At 40.6% G+C, this 25,218-nt stretch overlaps 1 protein-coding gene across 2 annotated transcripts in view; it reads left to right on the top strand.

The window, feature by feature from the left end:
• Positions 1–1,661: 1,661 nt before the first annotated feature.
• PDCD6IP (programmed cell death 6 interacting protein) overlaps positions 1,662–25,218 on the top strand; it is an 80,743-nt gene continuing 57,186 nt past the window's right edge. The window contains exons 1-3 of one of the 2 annotated variants that reach the window (XM_033212970.1): positions 1,662–3,419; positions 17,969–18,023; positions 19,473–19,542. In XM_033212970.1, the coding sequence (XP_033068861.1) occupies positions 3,211–3,419; positions 17,969–18,023; positions 19,473–19,542 (334 nt within the window). In that variant the 5' untranslated portion in view covers positions 1,662–3,210. The remainder of the gene's footprint in view (positions 3,420–17,968; positions 18,024–19,472; positions 19,543–25,218) is intronic. The other variant, XM_033212971.1, reaches the window with a different exon arrangement.

The raw sequence follows: 25,218 nt of genomic DNA on the forward strand, positions 1-25,218 counted from the left end.
CCTCTTCTGCAGCGAAAGTGGAATCTCATGTTGGGACGGCAGAGTTACAAGATCAAAGTGGTCTGGATTGCTCAGACACTGGTTGGAGGACAACTCTAAGCCTGTTCCATATTAGACTTTGTGTGAGCAAAGAACAAATGTTTATTAAGATACTATCTTTGAGTTTAAAATTGAAACTGAGTGCCTGCTATACCAAGTGATACAGACATATCGGTATACAAAACACACAATTTTTGCCCTCATGGAGGTTACATTCTAGTGGGGAAGTCAGATAAAAATTAAATCAATAAACAAAATACTTGCAAGTTAGGGTAAGTGTTATGAAGGAACTAATGGCTGCGCTAGAGGTTAACAAGGGAGGGAATGTACTTTAGATAGTATAATGATGAGGAGAGGAGACCTTTCACTAAGACATGAAGAAAAGGAGAAAACATTCTAAGTCACATGAGGCAAGAAAGACCTTGGTGAGTTTGAGAAACTAAAAAGACCATTGTGACTCAGTGGTAACAAATGAGGAACAAGAGGCAAAATATGAAGTTGCAGAGAAAGACCATCATGTTGTGGTAGGGAGTTTGGTTTTCATTCTAAGCCACCAGATAGTATCACCTTAATCTTCCTTTGGTCAATGTCACAGAACTAACCACATTTATGTTAACTTTCTTTTCCCCCGTCATCTGCCTCAACAAATGTCATGTCCCTCATCTTTCTGACGGCTAATTACTCTCTTTGTATCCTCCCTCCTCTGGTTACCCTTTCTCCTCCTCTTTTCACATACTTTGCTTCTTCATTATCTTCCCAATGGGTCAGTTCTGTCAACCAACCTACAAGACACCACCCATCCCCGACGCTCTTCCATGGGTTATCAACTGGTAATGATTCTACTAACCACTCAGATGTTCTGGCCCCAAAACCAGGATCTATCCTTGACCACTCCCTGTACTTTCCTATGCAATTCATTGGTAAATTCCTCAGTTTTAAACTCAAAGATATTAACCGTTTGGTTCACTCTTGTTAATGTTAGCTTTCATGATCTTGTCTTGATTTCTGAAATGATCTCATGATTTGCCTCATTGCTTCCATTCTTTCCTTCCTCTAATGTTTTATTTATGCATCAGCCAAGGGTGGCTACTTATTTTAACCTAGAATAACTTAATTAAAATAAACAAAACTTTTTATAAATTGTGGTAAAATAGGCCAGGTGCAGTGGCTCACGCCTGTAATCCCAGCACTTTGTGAGGTTGAAGTGGGTGGATCACTTGAGGCCAGGAGTTCCAGACCAGCCTGGCCAACGTTGCGAAAGCCAGTCTCTACTAAAAATACAAAAATTACCCAGGCCTAGTGGCATGCACCTGTAGTCCCAGCTGCTCAGGAGGCTGAGGCAAGAGAATAGCTTTAACCTGGCAGGTGGAGGTTGCAGTGGGCTGAGATTGTGCCACTGCACTCCAGCCCGCGTGACAGATTGAGACTCTGTCTTAAAAAAAAAAAAAAAAGTGGTAAAATAAACTTTTACTATAATGAAAGTAGTCTATGTGCTGCAAAAGTTACAATGAAAAAGACAGGCAAATATAAAGAAGAAAATACACATTTCCACTTCCAAAGATTACCACTACTAACACCTTAGGGTATAAGCCCACTATTTTTTTCATTGTACCTAAATACATAGATGTGCATTTTAAAACCAAAATGGGATGCTGTAACATACTACTTCGTGACTTGCTCTTTTCAGTTAATGATCTTTTCCATGGCAATACAGTTCTATTTTATCCAATACTCAGTCCATCTACATTCATATTTCTTTAATGTTCCTGAAAATGCATAGATAGTCTGTTCAAACTAGGATCCAATTCAAACTGTTATGTCCCTTAAATTTCTTTTCATAAAGCAGTTGCTTTTTTCATGACAAATTGAAGAGATGGGCCAGTTATCCTGCAGAATGTTTCACCTTCTGGTTTCACCTTCTGTCTAGTTACTTCCTCTGGCATCATTTAGTTTGTTCATCTATCAGTTGTATTTTTTTATAAAGTCTGTTAGATGCAAAGGCTTGATAGATTCAAGTTAAATATTTTTGCCTGGAATATACCATGATGGTACTGTATACTATATTCCATCAAAAGACAAACTATCCGATTGAGCTACAACGTGGTCTTTAAAAAATGTAAATTATAAATGTATATAGCTTCCTCTGCATTTATTATACAATACTAAACAAATTCTTCAACTTGGACTACAAGTTTCTGAACGATTTGATGTCTGCTTACTCATCCAACTTTATTCCATCCCAATTCTATTTGTTTTTAAGAGTCTTGTCATATGTTTCGTTTCTACTCCCGAAACATGGTAAGTGCTTGTCTCCTACGGCCTCTGCACGCAGGCTTTTGGTTTGGAGACTCTCCTTTGCCACTCCACCTCTCCCCACTCTTCTCCTCTCCTGATGTCAAGCATCTTCTCAAATTACAGGTGTCGTTTTCAATTTATTTAAAATTTTGTTCTGTCCACAAAACAGCAACCAGACACAGGTTCATTTTCAGTTCACCTACTCTGAGAAAACCTACTTTCTTTATCTTATTTAAATTAGGGTCCTCCAAGCGATCTTAACATCCCCTAAATCCCAAGCACCGTTTTTCTTCCTGATACTTTTTCCGTTTACCTTAATATCTGTGTCAACCTGACAGTAAGCTGCACGATGGCAGGGGTCTTGCCTACCAGGTTCTCTGTGCACTCCGTTCCTGTGCACAGCAGCCCGTCAACAGTAGTTGAATAAACATCATAGGTCACAATAACCCTGGGACTGCGTCTTGGGGAGGTAGCCACAAACTCTAGCAGGTGGCAGTGACAGGAGTACTTCTCCAGGGGGTTGTTCGAGTGGATGAATACTCTTACGTGAAAGTGCTCAGTACACCACTGCGGTAAGAAGGAGGAAGGGAAGAATTCCAGATGCGGAGAAAGTAATATTTTACAGCATAGCACAGCCTGAATTGGCTCCAGGAGGGCGTCGCCGCCGCGGCACCTTCACGTGACCGCGAACGGATTAAGGACCCCGCATCCAGTGCGCCTGCGCTGGAGCTCCCGGAAGTGGCCGGACCCGGAACGCCAGCGGAGCGCACGTCCGTCAGCCCGTCAGTCCGCCAGTCCGCCAGAGCGGTACCTCTTTCTTCTCGGCCGTCGTAAGCTGTCCGCTGTCTGGCCCGAACGGCGGCGGAGGCGCTGATCATGGCGACATTCATCTCAGTGCAGCTGAAAAAGACCTCAGAGGTGGACCTGGCCAAGCCGCTGGTGAAGTTCATCCAGCAGACTTACCCCAGCGGCGGGGAAGAGCAGGCCCAGTACTGTCGCGCGGCGGAGGAGCTCAGCAAGCTGCGCCGCGCCGCAGTCGGTCGCCCGCTAGACAAGCACGAGGGCGCGCTGGAGACGCTCCTGAGGTGGGCGCGGGGCTGGGAGTGGGTAGTTTGTTTGCCAGCCGTCCCTCGCCGCCCCTCTTCCTGTCTCCCCCCTTCCGTCAATCCTGTAACCTGGGCCGAGCCGCCCCGCCCCGGCCTGACCGGGCGCGTAGGTGTGGTCTGCATTCTTTGCTGGTGAAAAGGACCCGCCCTGCAGGCTGGCTGTGACTGCCCGTTTGTCCTGCCTGCCGGCCTGCCCCAGCCCTTGCTCGGCGAGGGCTCCGTGGATCAGGTGCCTGGGAGCAGCAGTCTGCCGTGTACTGATTTCTCTTGCCACATTTACTTAGAAGTAGTTTTCACTTTTTTGGGTCTCTAACGGAAGCTTCCCCCTTCCCCCCATTTTTCCATCACTGTCTTTCTTGGGCCAAATTTAGATTTCATAATAGTAGTTGCTTGAAGGAAGTGGGCGAAGTGAGGGAATTGGGATACTGGACCAAATGTCTGATCAACTCATCACATTGTCCACATGAAATGGACCATCTTCCTCAGTTCAAAATAATCAAATGACAGATGGAGAATTCTGAAAGTTAGGAGCTACAAGTATTTGACATAAAACTCTAGTTACATAATAGAACCGTTCAAGGTAGGTTGTTTAAAAGCAGTTTGTTCACAAACAGGTATATACATAATAGAGTAAATTTGTTATTTTAGCAAATGCTTATTTAGCTCATGCTGATTTAATGAGGGTTCCTTTCATTATACTTAATAGTTACAAGAATAGTTTTGTAGGATTTTTTAGTTAAAAATTTCTTTTGCCTACCTTGTTCATCTCCGTATAGTATATTCTATTTGTTTCACAAGAGAATCACAACTATATTCCAATCCAAGTAGCAGAAACCCAGGCTGAACTAGCTTGAGCTGAGAAAAGACTTACTCTGTCGGGCATGGTGGCTCACGCCTGTAATCCCAGCACTTTGGGAGGCCAAGGCGGGCGGATCACGAGGTCAGGAGATCGAGACCACCCTGGCTAACCCGGTGAAACCCCATCTCTACTAAAAATACAAAAAATTAGCCTGGCGTGATGGTGAGCGCCTGTAGTCCCAGCTACTTGGGAGGCTGAAGCAGGAGAATGGCGTGAACCTGGGATGCGGAACCTGCAGTGAGCTGAAATCGTCACAGCACTCCAGCCTGGGCGACAGAGCGAGACTCCGTCTCAAAAAAAAAAAAAAAAAAAAAAAAGAAAGAAAAGACTTACTCTCCTAACTGAAAAGTCTAGGGATATTCTTTCCTTAGCTTTAGGTATCACTGGAGATCGTTTTGCCTCCATGATGCTTCCCTCGAAAGCTTTGTTCCTGTATTGAGAGGGATGGCTGTAGTGTAATTGCAATCGTCCACAACACTCAGTCTCTTACAGAAGAGAGTACTTTTCTCCTTAGCGCTGGTGGAAGTCCATGGGAGGCTTCTGGGTTGGTTTGCACCCATTTATGATGGTGGGAAATGGGCTAAGTTAATTGCCCTCATCTGAGTCTTTGAACCGATTTAATTTCCTCTTACCCCGTGTATCAAAGCAAGATGACTCCGGACTGGGGAAGGGTTGGTTCTGCAAAGGAAGGAATATTGAATAGATTGCTCAGAGGAATTAAGACCCCTTGGTGTCAAATTTTTAGAGCTAGAACTGTTGGGCTGCAAGGGTAATTAGTCTAATAGCATAAGCAATTTTTTTTTTAAGTTAACTTAGGAATACTTAGCCATTCTTTAGAATTAACATAATCAAACAATTTCAAGGTAATTTTTATGTAGGCGTGCATAGCATTCAGTGAGGATTTTCCATTAGTAATATTAAGAAAATATAGTTGTGGTATAATGAACCCTGTGATAAAAATCTTGTTGAATATATCAAATTTGGTTCCAGCCCTCAGATTTGGGGTCATCAGAAGCAATTGGTGCATGGGTTTTTAGACTAACAGACATGGGAGGTCGGTGGATAATGGTTTGGATAAGGTTCTCCTGTGAACTTTAAAACTTAATTCATTTGTTCATTCTTTTATTCTTTTTACCAGACTTAAATGTGTGAACTCTTCCTAGGTAGTGGACCTGTTGTAGATATAGTCTTTTTGAAACTAACCGTGTTTGTTTAGCCACCTCTATATAATCCCCTCCTGGCACATTAATTCAACAAATATTAAGTATTTTCACTTTTTGGTCTTCTAGAGGGGTTAGGGTAAGCTAGGAGATATTACTAAGGTTTATAATGGAGATAGGTACAAAGGTTCCTTAGGTATATATGCTGTAAAATTAGATGTGAATCAGTTGTGTGATGTTCATTCAAATCCGGCAGAATATCTTACTTTTAATAATGATGTTTGGATAATTGTGTAAACGTAACATTAATTTTTTAACTTAATGAACTTTTAAAGTAATGAACTTTAAAAAAGAGAGTTTAAACTAATTCCTAAAGAATTGAAGCTAGCTTGGTAAGTCCTGATATGCAGCTCCATATATAGCTTCAGTGATAGACTTGTTTTCTTATTACTAACTTGTAGGTGTTCTATTAAAATGTCCTAAAATGTACATTTATGCATATTATAATAATGAGAATGAGTACTTAAAACCTCATTTGTTCTGGGTATGGTAGCATGCACTCATAATTCCAGCTGAGGCAGAAGGATCACTAGAGCCCAGGAGTTTGAGGCCAGCCTCAACAACATACTGAGACCCTGTCTCAAAACAAGACAAAACAAAACAACAACAACAACAAAACCCTTGTGTATGATACTTCTTCCTTTATAAAGTGGCTTTTACTAAAAATTGATTAGACCTTGGTAAATGGTGACCTAGGGTGATCAAATGGGAACCCTGCTGGTTTTTTATTTTTTATTTCGTGTTTTATTTGAAGCTCCAGATATACCAGTTACCAGCATTGTGTAATTTCTTTTGTGGTGATCAATTTCTTTAGAGAGAAAGCTTCTAGTCTCCTTCCATGAAAAAGTCTGCTTATCAGCTTTCTAAATTTTATCCTGGGGAATGGAGGTTGGGGATCTTAACAATCATGTATGCAGTCTGTCAGGTACATCTATTTTTTGTATGACACCTGCATTAGGGTTAGGTTCATTTCTATGTGGCAGATCCCAAATTATCTGAGTTAATATTTTATTCTTTTGTAAAAAGTTGGCAGGTAGGTAGTTCTGGTAGCCCAGGGCTGGTATAGTGGTTCTGCAGAGTTAATTGGGGCTCAGATTCCTTTCAGCTTCCTGCTATTTAAAACCTAGAATATTGTTCTCAGGTCCAGGTTGCAATCATCCAAGTTCCAGGTACAGGGCTCACCCTTTAGGGTGTTTCCTGGCAACTGTTCCACAACACCCTGCCTATATGTTACCAGCCATCATGTGTGTCCACTTCTCACAGGATGCTGGGAAAAGGAATTTTCATTATGAACAGCTGTATACTTAGCTAAAGGTACATGGTTTTGTTAATAAGGAATAGGATAGACTGATAATGATGTAGTCAGTTAGCACTCCCTACCCCACTTAACAGTGCTTGATCTCCACCTTAGTTGTATTTGATATCTCTGACTTTTTTTTCTTTTTTTTTGAGGCAGAGTTTTGCTCTTGTTGCCCAGGTTGGAGTGCAATGGCACGATCTCGGCTCACTGCAACCTCTGCCTCCCAGGTTCAAGCAGTTCTCCTGTCTCAGCCTCCCGAGTAGCTGGGATTTATAGGCATGCGCCACTCTGCCCGGCTAATTTTATATTTTTAGTAGAGATGGGTTTCTCCATGTTGCTCAGGCTGGTCTCGAACTCCTGACCTCAGGTAATCCACCCGCCTTGGCCTCACAAAGTGCTGGGGTTATAGGTCTGAGCCACCGCGCCGGGCCAATCTCTGACATTTTTCTAAGAGTGAAACTACCCTCAGAGCAAAGAGGATCTGGGAGCCTGAGGTTTTCTTTGAAGGATTTTCGACCACACCTTCTCGTTCCACCCTCACATTGAACTATATTCAGAAGTACCTCATGTTTCTTAATTCAGATCCTTTTCTGGCTTCTCTGGCATGATTTGGCTTCTACTTGGGCTCCCTTCTCTCTTAGCCAGTTAGATTTTGGCTTTCTCTTTTTTATTCACTTTTCACCTTTCAGTAGATGTTGTTGAAACCTCTTATATCCTGTGTGCCCTTTCCCATTCTTTTTGTCTATGTTCATGTACATCTTTTGCATTTTTAAATTCTTGTTTTAGTGGGTTTTGGTGGGAAGCAAAGAAGGATGTTTATTCAGATTTATTTGTTTAACTGTAAGAGGAAGGTGTTTGCATTTTCACCTCTCCACAGTGCTTATAACAATTTACATTCTCATCAGCAGGTATATGGGAGTATTTTATTCCTCCGTATCCTTGCTAATACTCACTGATTAATAATTTAATTTATTGCTTTTTGCTAAACTGATGGGTGAGAGGTAGTATCTTTAGTTTGCAGTCCTCTTATTTTACTGAGGTTGAACAGTTTATGTTTATTGGCCACTTTGTTTCTTTTTCTGTGATTGCTTGTTCTCTTCTTTTGCCCGTTTTCTATTGAGTTGTTTTTTCCTGACTAATTTGTAGGAGTTGTAACATTTTCTGGATATTTATACTTTTTTCATTATGTATGTTGCAAAAATCTTCCAATCTTTTTCTTGTCTCTCAACTGTGTTTATGCTAGCTTTTGTCACATGGAAGTTCCCCCAAAGTGTTGTCATCTAATAATCTGTAGTTAAGATTTTTTTTCTTATTTCTAATGTTGTGCATGTGTTACGTGCGATTTTCCTCCCTCAGATTTGCCAGAGGTTTGCGGCCACCTTTTCTTTGTTTAAAACCAAGGCTTTTTGGTTGGTTTTCTGCCCTTATCATTCATTTTTTTAAAAAAATGTTCTTTGTTCCCTTTTTCTGTCTTTTTGTATTGATTGGTTAGTTTTCCATCTTTCTGGTTTTTCTAATATATTTTAGGACTGTGTATTTTTTTCTCAGTCTGTATTGGTTGCGTCCTACTATCTTTTTCATTTGCTAAATGAAGTTGATGGAATACTCTTTTAATTTCTGAAATATTTTCTACACAGTCGTGTTTTATAGATCAGGAAAGAAAATGTTCTGTTTTACTTCACAACTGTTGTTTGGATTCTGATTGTTGATTTGATGGTGAACATACTGTTTGCAGAACGTTTCCTTGTCCCACGGCCATGAAAATTTAGGCTTGCAGACGGTTTGAAGGGTGAGTAAAGCAGGGTTTTATTGGGTGAAAAGGAAGAAGGGGGGGAACAGGAACTCTCGCAAGGCTAGAGTCCCAGCTTGAGCACATCCTGCCTACAGCTTGAATCTCAGGTTCCACACAGGAAGAGGCGGGGCCAGGCTCCTCCCTGTAGAACTTCCTGAGGCTCTACCTTAGTGAACAGACTGGTTGGAGTTTCTCCAGGGACACCCTCCCACCTGGCTGTCTCAATATTGAGATAATATTAGCACAGTGACATTGCCACAATTTGTTAACCAGATACTAATGTAGAGTCTGTGTGAACCATACTATAGGAGACAATGTGGAGGATATAAAGATACACTTGGTCCCTGGTCTCAAGGAATATCTGTAATTGGCAGACCTTTTTGGCTCAGTAATTTTATTCCACATAGATGAATAAACATAAGGAAGATTTAAAATCTGATTTGTTTTTATGTGTTTTGACTTTTCTGGTGTTTAGTAAATAGCTTATCAAGACTATTATCATTCTGTGTATCTGTAAGAAGAATCTTCTGAGGTGCTTTACACAGAATGTTTAAGCCTACACAGCTATCTTTATGGCAGAACTGGACTAAGATCCCGACCTCTTGATTCCCCAGCTAGTTATTTTTTGCCATACTCTCTGCTGCAGTAGTGCTTGATTAATGATTTTTCATGTGTTAAATTGGGTGAGGAAAAAAGTGTGAAAATAAAGTTCACAAAGAATCTATGAACTGCAGTCAGTATCTCTGGCCCAGCTCTTCTGATTCCCTTGTTTCTTCCTCTAGTTGGTGGTCTGGAGTTGCACATCCCTAAATACAGATTGGAGCTGAATAAGGTTGTGTCAGTTAGCATTGCTGTATTATTTTGGCCGCGTGAATTGGTTGTTCTTGATCCCATACCTTCCCCTTAAATTAAAAAATTTTTTTCTGGCTGGGTGCGGTGGCTCATGCCTGTAATCCCAGCACTTTGGGAGGCTAAGGCGGGTGGATCACGAGGTCAGGAGTTCAAGACCAGCCTGGCCAAAATGGTGAAACCATGTCTCTACTAAAAATACAAAAAATTAGCTGGACATGGTGTGAGTGCCTGTAATCCCAGCTGCTTGGGAGTCTGAGGCAGAGAATTGCTTGAACCCGGGAGGTGGAGGTTGCAGTGAGCTGAGATTGCACCTCTGAACTCTAGCCTGGGCGACAGAGTGAGACGCTGTCTGAAAAAAAAAAATTTTTTTTTTTTCCTTTTTCAAAATTAAATGTATAATTTAATCTTTATTTAAAAATTTTAGCATTTTTGTTTTTTTAAGACAGGGCCTTGCTCAGTTGCTCAGTTGCTCAGGCTGGAGTACAGTGGCGCCACAATAGCCTACTGCAACCTCGATCTCCTGGGCTCAAGCAATCCTACTTCAGCCTCCCAAGTAGGTACATACCACCACACTTGGCTAATTATTACATTTTTAGTAGAGAGGAGGTCTTGCTATGTTGCCCAGGCTGATCTTGAACTCCTGAACTCAAGCGATCCTCCTGTCTTGGCCTCCCAAGTGCTGGGATTACAGGTGTGAGCCACCATACCTGGCCAATTTTTTTTTTTTAAACTAGAATTTCTAATGGGAATTTGTCCTGTACCTATTTGTAGTATTTTCAGAGAAATGTATTTATTACGTAGTTTCTTTTTCCCCATGAGATTTTTAAGTTGAGTTATTATATATTTGTGCCAAAGTGGTTAAGTTTTTTTTTTTTTTTTTTTTTTTGAGACGGAGTCTCGCTCTGTCTCCCAGGCTGGAGTGCAGTGGCCGGATCTCAGCTCACTGCAAGCTCCACCTCCCGGGTTTACGCCATTCTCCTGCCTCAGCCTCCAGAGTAGCTGGGACTACAGGCGCCCGCCACCACGCCCGGCTAGTTTTTTGTATTTTTTAGTAGAGACGGGGTTTCACTGTGTTAGCCAGGATGGTCTCGATCTCCTGACCTCGTGATCCGCCCGTCTCGGCCTCCCAAAGTGCTGGGATTACAGGCTTGAGCCACCGCGCCCGGCCGTGGTTAAGTTTTATAAAATACTGGAGAACATATATAAGCACTTCTACATAGTTGCAAAATAATTATCTATACCATTTGTCGTACGTGTACTACTGTGTGTCCAGGCTCTATTTTAAGGATTTGATATACCGTATACAGTACCATTTATTCCTCACCCTTAAAGAAGGTATTATTACTCTTTAGGAAAGGTTCAGAGAGATTGAATAATTTTTTCATGATCACTTAACTAAGAGTTGGGATTCAAACTCAGGGCTATCTGACTTGAAAGACTGTGACATCATACATTTTAAATATATTTGGGATTTTATAGTTTTGGTTAAAAAATTTGCTTATCTCTAAAATAGAATGTATAAAGACACCAATTTTTTTTGCAGCATTATTTTCCACAGTGTGCTAGTTTTTACCAACTCCGCGGCTTAGCATACTGGCTTTCCCTGTGCCTACTTGCACAAAACTTGCAGCCTAGGTCTACTTTGTTAGAAATACATTCTAGACGGGCGGATCACGAGGTCAGGAGATCGAGACCATCCTGGCTAACACTGTGAAACCCCGTCTCTACTAAAAAGTACAAAAAACTAGCCGAGTGAGGTGGCGGGCGCCTGTAGTCCCAGCTACTCTGGAGGCTGAGGCAGGAGAATGGCGTAAACCCGGGAGGCGGAGCTTGCCGTGAGCTGAGATCCGGCCACTGCACTCCAGCCCAGGCGACAGAGCGAGACTCCGCCTCAAAAAAAAAAAAAAAAAAAAAAAAGTACATTCTAGGCTAGCGTCTGCTGCTGTAGTAAAGTGTACTTAAAGAGAAGGGTGTGGTAGATTCTTTTGTTTCTGTGGGTTCCCTACCTAGAGAACTTTGGTACTTGAGATCTAGGCTGAACTGTGAGGGTAATACCTTGTGGAATTATATTGAAGGAGTAGCTTATAGTAGTTGGGTCTCCTGGAACAGCATTTTGCTTGTGGTAACTGCAGTTAGCAATGGCTGCTTTCTTTTGTAAAGATTCATTGATCTCTCTCATTTTGTTGGGGTTTTCTCCATACCGATCAGACACTGTTGATTTCCAGTGACTGCCCTCCTGTTGTACTTTTATTTCAACTTCTAAATCTGTCCCAAGATAGCCATTTTACTTTGAGGATTTCATCACATAGCTTCTGATCATTCAGATATAGGATATAAATGCACTATTCCCCCCATGCAGCTCAGGTTTTGTTAGTTGGCTTCAAAAACTTTGGGGTGAAGAGAATGGGTATAAAAATTTAAGTGCATTCAGTTTAGCCATTCTTTCTTTCCCCACCCATTTGCAGAGCAAGTAACCTCATTTCCTACTACTACCTTCCTTGTTCACTTTATAGCAAGGGTCAGCAAAATAAGGCCTGCTCAGCTGCCTGTTTTTGTATGGCGTATGGGCACCGCTCCAGTGGGTTAGCATTGTGACTGTTGGAGAACTAGCTTAGCTGTTTGCCTCTGTTCCATTCTCCCCTTTGCTTCTAGCTCCTGTTCCCCTGGCCAGTGGCCATGCTTTATTGCTGCCCAGACTTACTCTGGTGCTGCTTACACATTGGGTATTCTGCTTGGCAATGGCTTGGCACTAAATGGTAGAATCTCAGTCTGAAAATTGGTGACTCAGCAAATTATCTCACCTCCAACCAGCTGGGGCAGGTGCCCATGGTAGGCCCTCCTTGAGAGTTTTGGTCTCATTGGGGCAGAGTAAAACTGACCATGTCGGTCACTCCTCCCATCTCCCCATGGCTCCTCTCCATCAGACAGGTACTTTTTCTTTGGAGAATGTCTCCAGCATGGCACATGGGCGGCTGTGTGCCACAATTTTGGGATGGCCCAACCTAGGCAGAAAAGGTAGAGGGCAGGGGTTTTTCTCTTGTTATGTAAGTACTTACATAATTATTACATGCTCGATTTAGCTTTTTCCCAGCAGAGTCTAGAATATCACTGTTTAGAAAAAAGTTTGCCAGTCCCGGCTCTATGGTCATATTGGCCTCCTTGCTGTGCCAAGCACATCTTTAGGCATGGTTGCCTCAGGCATTTAGCACTTGCTGTTCCCTCCTTATGGGTTTGTTCTTTGATAGCTCCTGTTCATTCACAAACCAGAATTTTAGGTTTTACTTTTCAGAGATAGAAGAAAACTTTGCATTTTACCGATTCATTTGCTTGGGGCTAGCAACAAAACAGCAAATAGATCCAGTCTTTGCTTTCATGGAATTTAGAATCCTTTGAGAGAAAAGGCAGTAAACATAATCCCACAATTAATATGTCACAAATTGTATTAAATCATATGAAGGAAATGTTCAGGGACCTGAGAGATTATAAATGGAAGGGGACTAATTTTATTTTATTTTATTTTTATTTTATTTTTATTTATTTATTTATTTTTTATTTTTTATTTTTTTTGAGGCGGAGTCTCGCTCTGTCGCCCGGACTGGAGTGCAGTGGCCAGATCTCAGCTCACTGCAAGCTCCGCCTCCCGGGTTTACGCCATTCTCCTGCCTCAGCCTCCTGAGTAGCTGGGACTACAGGTGCCCGCCACCTCGCCCGGCTCGTTTTTGTATTTTTAGTAGAGATGGGGTTTCACCGGGGACTAATTTTAACAAGGGGTTATATTGACTTTTTTTTTTGAGACAGGATTTCACTCCATGGCCCATCCTGGAGTACAGTGGTGGAATCACAGCTCACTCCAGCCTTAACCTCCTGGGCTCAAGTGATCTTCCCACCTTATGCCCCTGCATAGTTCCCTGGGGACTGTAGGCCCACCACTTTACCTGGCTAATTTTTTGTGTGTGTATGTGTAGAGATGAGGTCTCACTGTGTTGTCCAGGGTGGTCTCAAACTCCTAGGCTCAGGTGATTCTCCTACCTCAGCCTCCTAAAGTGTTGGGATTATAGGCATGAGCCACAGCGCCTGGTCTAGATTGACTTTATCACTTCTGCTGCCACCATGGACTACATTGATCTGTGCTAGCGTCGTCTCTTGACTGGATGACTACAGTAGCTTCCTAACTGATCTCTACTTCTGCCCTTGCACACCTGCAGTCAGTTTTCTACACAAGAGTCATGGTGACTCTATGAAAATAAGTCATGTTACTTTTTTTTTTTTTTTGAGACGGAGTCTCGCTCTGTTGCCCAGGCTGGAGTGCTGTGGCCGGATCTCAGCTCACTGCAAAGCTCTGCCTCCTGGGTTCACGCCATCCTCCTGCCTCAGCCTCCCAGGTAGCTGGGACTACAGGCGCCGCCACCTCGCCCGGCTAGTTTTTTGTAGTTTTTAGTAGAGACGGGGTTTCACCGTGTTAGCCAGGATGGTCTCGATCTCCTGACCTCGCGATCCGCCCGTCTCGGCCTCCCGAAGTGCTAGGATTACAGGCTTGAGCCACCGCGCCCGGCCCATGTTACTGTTTTGTCCAAACCTTTTGATGGTTCACCCTCTCACACTATATAGTAAAACTCAGAAGTCTTACAGTTGCACTCAAGGCATCATTACTTCTTTGACTTCATCACTGTTTTCTCCCTTGCTTACTCTATGGCCATATTGGTCTCCTTGCCATGTCAGATACATTCTAAAGTACCCTCTTATCCCAGGGTATTGGCACTTGATTTTCCCTAGATTGGAAATCCTCAGATATCTGCTTGGCTCACCTTACCACCTTTTTCACACCTTTTATAGTCATGCTGTTTTAAAGTTAAAGCTTTTTTTTCATGTAGTCAAATGACCATGTTATTTAAAACGACAACCTTCTTACCTCTCCCCATATATTTGCTTTATTCCTCTTATCTCTTTATTCTCCATGGCACTTACCACTGTCTTCTATATAATATTTTTGCTTGTTTGTCTTCCCCTCTAAAAGCTTCGCAAGAGCACAGATATTTAGATGTTTACTGCTGAATTCTTAATGTCCTAAAACTGTGTTTGGTGCATAGTAAGCTCTTGGTATATATTTGTTGAATGAATGAATGAGGAACTTTCTTTGATAACAGTGTCAGTCTAGACAAAAGTGAGAAATGGTGATAAAAAGAGTGAAGGCCCTGAGCAAGGAGAGCATATAAGTTAGGGACTAGAATGTGTAGTGAATATCCTGAGATGAGGCTGGAGAGTTGGATGATAGCCAGATCCTGTAAGATCTTCAACATTTTTGGATGTAATTTTAAGTATAATGGAAATCCACCGAAGGGTTTCAGTACTTAATACTTTAGAGTTTATTTCCTGAGTACAAAGATATTCTCCTATATAACCATAGTACAACTTTCAAAGTCAGGAAGTTGGCATTGATTCATTATTGCCATATAATCCATAGAATTCATTCAAATATTGCTGATTTTCCCAATATTATTTACAGGTTCAGGATCTAATCTAGAATCATGCAGTGCATTTGATTATTATCTTTAATCTCCTTCAGTCTGGACCAGTTCTTCAGTTTTCTCTTGTCTTTCATGACCTTGACATTTTTGAAGAGGACAGGCTAGTTACTTTTTAGAATTTTCCTCAATAAGGGCTTGTCTCATTTTCTTGTGATTTCTGTATTTTTGCATAGGAGTGCCAGCGAAGTGATGCTGTGTTCTTTCTAGTGCTTATCAGGAAAAATATGATGTGAATTTGTTCTGTAGTGGTAATGTTTATTTTTATCGCTTGGTTAAGATGGTGTGGCCGGGCGCGGTGGCTCAAGCCTGTAATCCCAGCACTTTGGGAGGCCGAGACGGGCGGATCACGAGGTCAGGAGATCGAGACCATCCTGGCTAACACGGTGAAACCCCGTCTCTACTAAAATATACAAAAAATTAGCCGGGCGAGATGGCGGGCGCCTGTAGTCCCAGCTACTCGGGAGGCTGAGGCGAGAGAATGGCATAAACCCGGGAGGCGGAGCTTGCAGTGAGCTGAGATCCGGCCACTGCACTCCAGCCTGGGCGACAGAGGGAGACTCCGTCTCAAAAAGAAAAAAAAAAAAAAAAAAAAAAAAAAGATGGTGTTTGCCAGGTTTCTTGACCTTACAGTTAATAAGTGTGTTGTGCTAATTAGTAAATATATTGTAGGGAGATACTTTGAGACTATGTAATATCCTGTTTCATTACACACTTTCCATTATTTTAGCCTTTATTGATGAACCGTGCCAGAATTAGATATTATACTCTGAAAGGTACCAAATGGTAATTTTTCTAATTTCCTCTAGATTATGGTACTGTAGGGTAGAGTTTTCCCTCTTCACCTGTTTATTTACTTCAGAGTGGTGTTCTTATTTTCCTCAACGGATTATATTTTACTGTTACTTATATTAGTTAGATTGGTTCTATGCTTGGCCATTGGGAGCCCCTTAAAGCTACCTCCTGTGCCCTTTTGACATGTCCTCATCATTTTTTGAGCACTTCCTTAACTTTCTGGCATAGCAAGATGTTTTAGGCTTGAATATTGAATTTTTTCAGTCTCAGCCCTGGATTCAGCAGTTTCTCTAAGGAGCACTTGGCTCCTTTTAATGCAAAAGATTATCTGGGCAGTAGGTGTGCTTATTGCTACTATAAAGTGTTACTGCTTATAGGCCCTCTTAGCATATACATTTAGAAAATACATACTTACACTTTTATACTTGTTTTTTTTTCTCTCTGCTACCTTTAAAAAAAAAAGAGTTAAAAAACTAGGCGGGTGTGGTGACATGCACCTGTAGTCCTGGCAACTCAGGGGCTGAAGTGGGCAGATTGCTTGAGCCTGGGAGTTCAAGGTTATCACGTGCTATGATTGCGCTACTGTACTGCAGCCTGGGCAACAGAACAATATCCTGTCAGTAAACAAACAAAGTTCACATTGATATCTCTAGTTCTAGTTTAAAACTGTGGAGTTACTCTAACCTTCTGCCTTCTCATATTTGTGGATTTTTTTTTTTTTTTTAAGACAGGGTCTTGCCCACGTTGGAGTACAGTGGCGCCATCTTGGCCCACTGCAGCCATGACCTCCAGGGCTCAAGTGATCCTCCCACCTCAGCCTCATGAGTAACTGGGACCACAGGTGTGCGCCACCACGCCTGGCTAATGTTTGTATTTTTAGTAGAGACAGGGTTTTGCCATGTTGGCCAGGCTGGTCTCGAACTCTGGGCTCAAGTGATCCACCCGCCTTAACCTCCCAAAGTACTAGGATTACAGGCGTGATCCGCTTGCCTGGCCCTTTCAGGTATTTGTATCTCTGACCTTGAGAAACTTGGCTTCTATTCTTTTCAATGTATTTACTTAACTGCATAGTTTTTCCTGTTAATAACCAAACTCATAGCCGTGCCAGCCAAAAGCTTGGTCTCAGATATGTTGCCCACTCCTGAAAATTTGCCCCCAGAAATAATCATTACAAAAGTACCCCTGATGAAGGGGTGGGGGAAGAAGGAAAAAGGAAAGGAAGAAAGATTAGAGGCCAGTTAGAAAGCTTGGCCTGACCCTTTTCTACTCCTTTCGCTGCCAGACTTGCTGACTGAAAGCTCACCCTGATGGGGGAAGACAGCTTTACATTTTGTGATCATTCTGGCTGCTATGCAGAAAACAGGTTGGAAAGAATGAGAAAGGAAATGGAGAGATTGTCTAGGAAACTTTTGGATTTCTAGCTGAAAGACTGTGGTAGCTTTGATGTGCTGTGTGGCAGTGCTAGAGATAGATAGAGTTGGGCTTACCCAAAACATTTGAAAGTTGGTAAGCCTGCTTTTAATTGGCAGTTTACCAGAGCTACTAATTTGTCTAAGGGATATAAACATAATTGTTTCAGTAAGAAATAGTTTTTTTTTTTTTTTTTTTTTTTTTGAGAGGGAGTCTCGCTCTGTCACCCAGGCTGGAGTGCAGTGGCTGGATCTCAGCTCACTGCAAGCTCCGCCTCCCGGGTTTACGCCATTCTCCTGCCTCAGCCTCCAGAGTAGCTGGGACTACAGGTGCCCGCCACCTCGCCCGGCTAGTTTTTTGTAGTTTTTAGTAGAGACGGGGTTTCACCGTGTTAGCCAGGATGGTCTCGATCTCCTGACCTCGTGATCCACCCATCTCGGCCTCCCAAAGTGCTGGGATTACAGGCTTGAGCCACTGTGCCCGGCAAGAAATAGTATTTTTAAGAAATATTTTGGTTTTCGGAGCAGATGTTAGTTTGCTTTTAGCCAATAACAGTTGATAAATATTTTTCTGTGGTGGTGGGTATGAATTTTTGTTCATAGTTTTTCACTGCATACATTTTTTAAGCTTCTGGTTTATGTATTAAAACACTTTGTCTAATATAAAATAGCTGCTCAAAGTAAGCATGAATAATTTGTGTCATCTTAAACCAGTTATAATTACATGAATGCGTGTAATATTTAGCTCTGGTAATTATTAATTCTGCTCTGTTTTTTAGATATTATGATCAGATTTGTTCTATTGAACCCAAATTCCCATTTTCTGAAAATCAGGTAAGTCATTAATTCTGTCTTAAAATTATATGGTAATGGCACCCATTTCCTTTTGCCAATATCTTCATTGTCTTTAGAGTTTTATGAGATAGTGTTATAAAAATAGGAGCTTTTAGGTCTGTCTGATGTGAATATATGTGTTTCCGAAGAAAGAATCTGGAATTCCATTCATGTCATTCTTCAGTCACTTCTGGGGCTCATGTAGAACAATGGTTTGTTTGTTTTTTTCTGGACTTCATTTTATGTCAGTAGAATTTATTGACTGATTAATCTACTGTGTCCTTCTCTTTGACTTTTTCAGAATTAGGAAGGAAACTGCACAATTCAGGAATTATTAGTCTCAGTTTATGTGCTTTAAAAATTATTTGCACAAGTTACATTTGCATGTAAAAGTTGCAAATGCTATTGTGATTAAATGTTAATTACACAAATGTCAACTTTATTTTCTCCTTAAAGGCTAGATGTTGAAAATGCTGATAATTTCTTATAGTTTTATTTTGGAGATTGGATAAAGATTTTAAAATTAGTGATACTTTTAAATTTTAAAATAGTTATAAGAGAAGTACTTTAAACATTCTTGTACTAAAGTTTTTACAGGTGAAATAAGTATATGTTGAGATTTCCTTTAAAATATTCCTGGAAAAAAAGTGTAGGTGACTGGAGGCAGGACAAGTTGGGAGGTAGATGAACCAAGAAGGGCAAAAGACTAAGGCTGCTGATGGGTATACTGGAGTTCATTCTCTTTATTCTCTTTAGTTTTTCTGTATGTTTGAAAATTTCCCTAATCAAGAATTTAGAAATTTTTATATTAGATTGTAATAAATAATTTAAATGAGGTTTACTCCTTTCTAATCTTTGTATGTGATAATGCATATTTTAGGAGCAGAGAGAGAGTTTTTTGAGAAAGTAAACATTTAATTTTCATGTAGCGTACAGAAAAATGGACAAATCATGGGTATAGCTTGAATCTTACAAAATGAGTATGCCTGTATAACCACCACCTAGATAAAGAAATAAAATATTAACCGATCCCCCAAAATAACCATTCTCCTATTTTTGTCATCATGGAATAGTTTTTAATTTCATCTTCTAGGAAACCTGTAGTACTTACTTTTATTTCCCTTGCTTCACTTGGCTTATTTGACAAGTGTCTACTACTTACTTTGTTCCGTTAAAGTCCTCATGTGTTTATAAAGGTGAATAAGATAGTGTTTATGATTACCGAGGCAGAATGACCATTTGAAATATCCCAGTGCCAGTATTTTACTTTTTTGAAATTTCAATTTAAAAGGAGAAGGAAAGGGAGTTGGGTGGTCGTAGGAGATAATATTTTAGACAGATTGAGCTTTTGTCCTTTTTTTCATGGTGGATTTTTCTTCAAAGGAGACTTAATATTTAATGAGATTCAGGAAGGTAACATACTTTTCTATTTTCTTTCATTCTATCCAGATCTGCTTGACATTTACCTGGAAGGATGCTTTTGATAAAGGTTCACTTTTTGGAGGCTCTGTAAAACTGGGTATGTAATTTTTAATAAAAGTGATAGGAAAATTGGTCTAACTACTTTGCATTGTTTTTAGTTTTTAAAATTGTTATTTTAAATGACTCTTTGTAAATACTAAAGTTTTTTACATCTCATTTTCTTTTTAACTTCAACTTTTAATGCAATTTTGAAATATTTGTAGAGAGCCCATGCCTTGCCAGGCACTGTCCTAGTTATAAAAATGAGTAAAACCGATGTACTCAGTTGTTGGGAAGATAGTTGATCATTTGAAAGTGTAATATGTAATATCGGCCTATGAACAAACTCACGGAAGCATATATGAGGAGGAAAGTAATTCTACCTTTTGAAAGCAGACAATGTTTGAGTTAGGCCTTGAAGGATGGATTTGTAGAAAATAATATTACAGACACAAAATCATAACCATAGGTCAGAAGGGCAAGGACTTTTGATCTACCAGCTCCAGCAAGATAACATCTCTGTGCCTTAATTTTCTCATCTGTGAAATGGAGATAATACTATATATTTCTTTGGATTCTTTTTTTTTTTTTGAGACAGAGTTTTGCTCTTGTTGCCCAGGCTCTCTCGGCTCACTGCAACCTCTGCCTACTGGGTTCAAGTGATTCCCCTATTCTCCTGCCTCAGCCTCCCGAGTAGCTGGGATTACAAGCACCCGCCACCACACGTGGGTAATTTTTTTAGTAGACACAGGGTTTCATCATGTTGGCCAGGCTGGTGTTGAACTCCCGACCTCAGGTGATCCACCCACCTCGGCCTCCCAAGGTGCTGGGATTACAGGCACCAGCCCCTGGCTTATCTCATTGGATTCTTATGTGGATTAAATGAGTGAATATTTGTAAAGTCCTAAGAACAGTGCTCAATAAGTATTAACTGCAATGAATAATTATATTATTATATAACATTGTAATGCATATATGATATATGTGTTATACGTATATATGTATATTTTATATATGTATATACAATGTATATATGATATATATGTATTTGTATATATGTTATATATCTGTAATGTATATTATATGTATATATAATGTGTATTATATGTGTGTTATACACATGTATATATACTTACATATACATATGTATACAGCATATATTTGTATACATATATGCATATATACATATGTGCATGTATAGTATATATGTATACTGTATGTATATATTCACATACATGTATGCATATTATATACATATATTTATATAATATAGATATATATGTATATGTACATATATAATGGATAACTATGCATAATATACCTTATATAGTATATCCTTTTATAGCATACATATACATTATATAAGATATGCTATAATATAGATTATATAGCTTATATAGATATATAATATGTATTATATAGTATGTACATACCATATACACACATATCTATATCTTTTTTTTTTTTTTCTTGACACTGAGTCTTACTTTGTTGCCCAGGCTGGAGTGTAGTGGCGCAATCTCCATTCACTGCAAGCTCTGCCTCCCGGGTTCACACCATTCTCCTGCCTCAGCCTCCCGAGTAGGTGGGACTACAGGCGCCCGCCACCACGCCTGGCTAATTTTTTGTATTTTTAATAGAGACGGGGTTTCACCGTGTTAGCCAGGATGGTCTCGATCTCCTGACCTCATGATCCATCCACCTCGGCCTCCCAAAGTCCTGGGATTACAGGCATGAGCCACTGTGCCCGGCTATATATCTATATCTTGTTTAAGGTTTATACTTACATATAGGTGAGGAAATGGAAATATATATTTTATAGTAGATATTGTATATAATAATTTAATTATTGTTATGGCATATATATAGGTGAGGAAATGGAAATATATATTTTATAGTAGATATATATAATGTTAATATAATGATAATTATTGTTATGGCTTGTAACCATAGGTTAAATTGGGGATTATGGAGGGTGATGATATTAGAAAGCAGATTGTGAAGAGTTGCAAATATTATGCTTCTGACTTTTTACTTTCCCCTCTTGTATAATAATAGTGAATGTTTATTGGGCATTTGTTTTATGCAGGCATTCTGGAAGGGACTTTATAAATAATCTTTCTTTCTTTTTTTTTTTTTTTTTTTGAAACGGAGTCTCGCTCTGTCGCCCAGGCTGGAGTGCAGTGGCCGGATCTTGGCTCACTGCAAGCTCCGCCTCCCGGGTTCACGCCATTCTCCTGCCTCAGCCTCCTGAGCAGCTGGGACTACAGGCGCCCACCACCACGCCCGGCTAGTTTTTTGTATTTTTTAGTAGAGACGGGGTTTCACCGTGTTAGCCAGGTTGGTCTCGATCTCCTGACCTCGTGATCCACCCGTCTTGGCCTCCCAAAGTGCTGGGATTACAGGCTTGAGCCACTGCGCCCGGCCTATAAATAATCTTTCTGAATTCTCCATTAGCTTAATGAGGAAAGCGCTATTATTGCCAGTTGAACAAACTAGTTTAGAAAGATTCCGTGATTTTCTGAAGTCATATGGTTAGGATTTAATGAAGCTGGGATATGAATCTAGATAGCCTAACTCCCGGGAGTAGAGAGAAACAGACCGGTTAGGAGACTGATGAGAGATGATGAGGTTAGACAAGCTAGTATGTGCGAGTCACAGAAGAGAGGGATTTCGGACTTTTCAGAGGTGAAGTTGACTGAATTTGCTGACTACTAGTCAGAAGGAAGAGTAGGAGTTGAGGCTTGACTCTGAGATTTATAAGTTGGTTTGACCTGTTGGATATTTGTTCCTTTTAGTAGAAAGATTGAGTCTAACTTTTCTGTATTATTCTGGGTAGACATTTCTCTGTCATTCTGAAATAAAGGATTTAAAGCTCAGAAGAGAAAGAGATACACATTCGGGAACAATTATTAGGTGATAATAAATTTATTCTTTCTGGCAGATAATTGACTGAGAAAAGTATAAAAGTCAGAGCTAAGTAATATAATATTCAGGGGAAATAGAAGAAGACGTTCTGGGAATGAGGTTGAGAAAAAGCTTTCAGATCTTACAGGAACCAGGGTAAAATAGATATGTGAAGGAATGCCAGAAGAGTTTCAAAGTTGATGTGGTCCAGTGGTTCCCAAACCTGGCTGCATATTAGTATTACCTGGGGAAAATGTTAAAGATAAAGGTTTATCTTTAAAGATGAAGATACAGAGTGCCAGATGTGATAGGAGAAAATTTTGGAGTAGGGCACTGGAATTAGTATCTTTGAAAATATCTCCAGGTGGCTGGGTGTGGTGGCTCACGCCTATAATCCCAACACTTTGGGAGGCAGAGGCGGGTGGATCATGAGGTCAGGAGTTTGAGATTAGCTTGATCAACATGGTGAAATCCTATCTCTACTAAAAATACAAAATCAGCTAGGTGTAGTGGCGCACACCTTGTGATTCCAGCTACTCAGGAGGCTGAGGCAGGAGACTCGCTTGAACCTAGGAGGCAGAGGTTGCAGTGAGCCGAGATCGTGCCATTGCACTCCAGCCTGGGCGACAGAGAGAGATTCCGTCTAAAAAAAAAATAAAATATCTCCAAGTGATTCTGATGATCACCCCAGGTCCAGGCTGGACCATCCTTGACTGAGTCATTGTGGCAGAACTCAGTCATGTAAGGTTGGAGAAGTCCTTGGATTTGGCAGAGAGAAGTTTCACTTAGAGTTTCCTGAAGAAGCATCAGATTGAGGGGTGAATGGGAGGTGAGGGAATGGAAACAGTGAATGTGGGTTGCTCATTTCAGGAAATTTACAGTAAAGATTTGGGGACAAAGGGAGCATCGTTCTGAGAGGGAGCCAAGGTGAAGAAAAGGATTCTTAGTGTTGTTACGACTTAAGAAATTTAGTAGGTTGCGAATAAGGAGCAGATGGCAGGAGACCTAGGAGACACTTGAGTGATGAACTCAAGTATCCAGAAGAACTGGGAAGCAAAAAATTAGATCATAAAGCAGGAGGTGGTTCATCAAGGTGTTTCTAGTAGCAAAAATTGGTAATTAAATGTCCTTCAGTAATGTCTTGGTTAAATAAAAGACTACTCATTCATTTAAATATTGTGTACTTTTAGAATACTAAGAATAAAAATACATATATGTATTTGTTGATATGTAAAGCTATATCAATGGAATATTGAATAAAAGGCCTGCCTTAGTTCAGAGTTGTTGCATCGTACAACTCTAGGGTCCCCTGAGTTGGGCTCCTTGGGACGGTCCTCATATAGAACCTAGAGTAATTCCTCCTCCCTTGAGTTGTGCATTCCAGGCAACTCGAGTGTGGTATAGTATCCACTTTGTGAAAAGTTATGTGTGTGAATGTGTATGTAGTTATTTGTGAGATACCAAAAAATAAATTCTGGTTAACTCTGGAAGATGAGATCTTGGGTGATTTTTAATTATTTTTTTTGTAGTTTAAAATGTTTGAATTTTAGAAAACTATATTTGTAATTTAGTTATTTTCATTTTGAAAAGTTGAGAGGCTGGAAGTGGTGGCTCATGCTTCTAATCCCAGTACTTGAGGAGGCCAAGACAGGCGGATTACTTGAGCCCAGGAGTTCAAGACCAACCTGGGGAACAGACGAAACTCTCTCTCTACAAAAAATACAAAAATTTGCCAGACATGGTGGCGCGTGCCTGTAGTCCTACTATTTGGGGAGTTGAGGTGAGAGGATCGCTTGAGCCTGGGAGGTTGAGGCTGCAGTAAGCCGTGATTATGCCACTGTTCTTCAACCTGGGTGACAAAGCAACACGTTGTCTCAAAAGAAAACAAAAGATAAAAGAAAAACTTAATGAAAAAGAGAGCAAGTAAGAAACAAGAATACAGTTAAATATTTAAAAAGTCATCTTTGAAGAAAGGAAAATATTGTTTTGAAAACCTGGTTTAAGTTTAGATGGATAGAAGAAAATAAAGGAAAAACGATAAGAGTTAATTGCAAGATCAAAATAGCTCTTATATGTAAAATCTCATAAAAGCTCTTATACATGAGAAATTGTCAAAATAAAACGAGAGACTACAGTCTGGTATGATAATATTTATGGGCAACATAATAGATTGGGATACGTATCTGATATATAAACAGTTTACTTTTATTTCTTGTTTGGAATATATTTCGTTCTTTTTTTTTTTTTTTTGAGAACAGTCTTCCTCTGTTGCCCGGGGTGGAGTACAGCCACGTGATCTCAGCTCAGTGCAACCTCCGCCTCTGGGGTTCAAGTGATTCTCGTGCCTCAATCTCCTGAGTAGCTGGGATTACAGGCGTGCACCACCATGCCTGGCAAATTTTTGTGTTTTTAGTAGAGACAGGGTTTCACCATGTTGGCCAGGCTGATCTCGAACTCCTGGCCTTAACAGCTCCACTTGCCTTGGCCTCCCAAAGTGCTGGGATTACAGGTGTGAGCCACCGCCCCTGGCTGATATTTAATTTTGTTCCTTGCTCTTTCCTGCCATACTGGCCTAATGTATATAATTATTGAATTAATTAAAATTATATTCAGAACTTGAAGGCATTGATCCCTTACCTTTTGTTGTTGTTGTTTTTGAGACGGAGTCTCGCTCTGTCGCCCAGGCTGGAGTGCAGTGGTAGGATCTCAGCTCACTGCAAGCTTCGCCTCCCGGGTTTACGTCATTCTCCTGCCTCAGCTTCCCGAGTAGCTGGGACTACAGGTGACCGCCACCTTGTCTGGCTAGTTTTTTGTGGTTTTTAGTAGA

The sequence above is a fragment of the Trachypithecus francoisi genome, unplaced genomic scaffold (assembly GCF_009764315.1).
Source record: "Trachypithecus francoisi isolate TF-2019V2 unplaced genomic scaffold, Tfra_2.0 Lachesis_group0, whole genome shotgun sequence".
NCBI lineage: Eukaryota > Metazoa > Chordata > Mammalia > Primates > Cercopithecidae > Trachypithecus > Trachypithecus francoisi.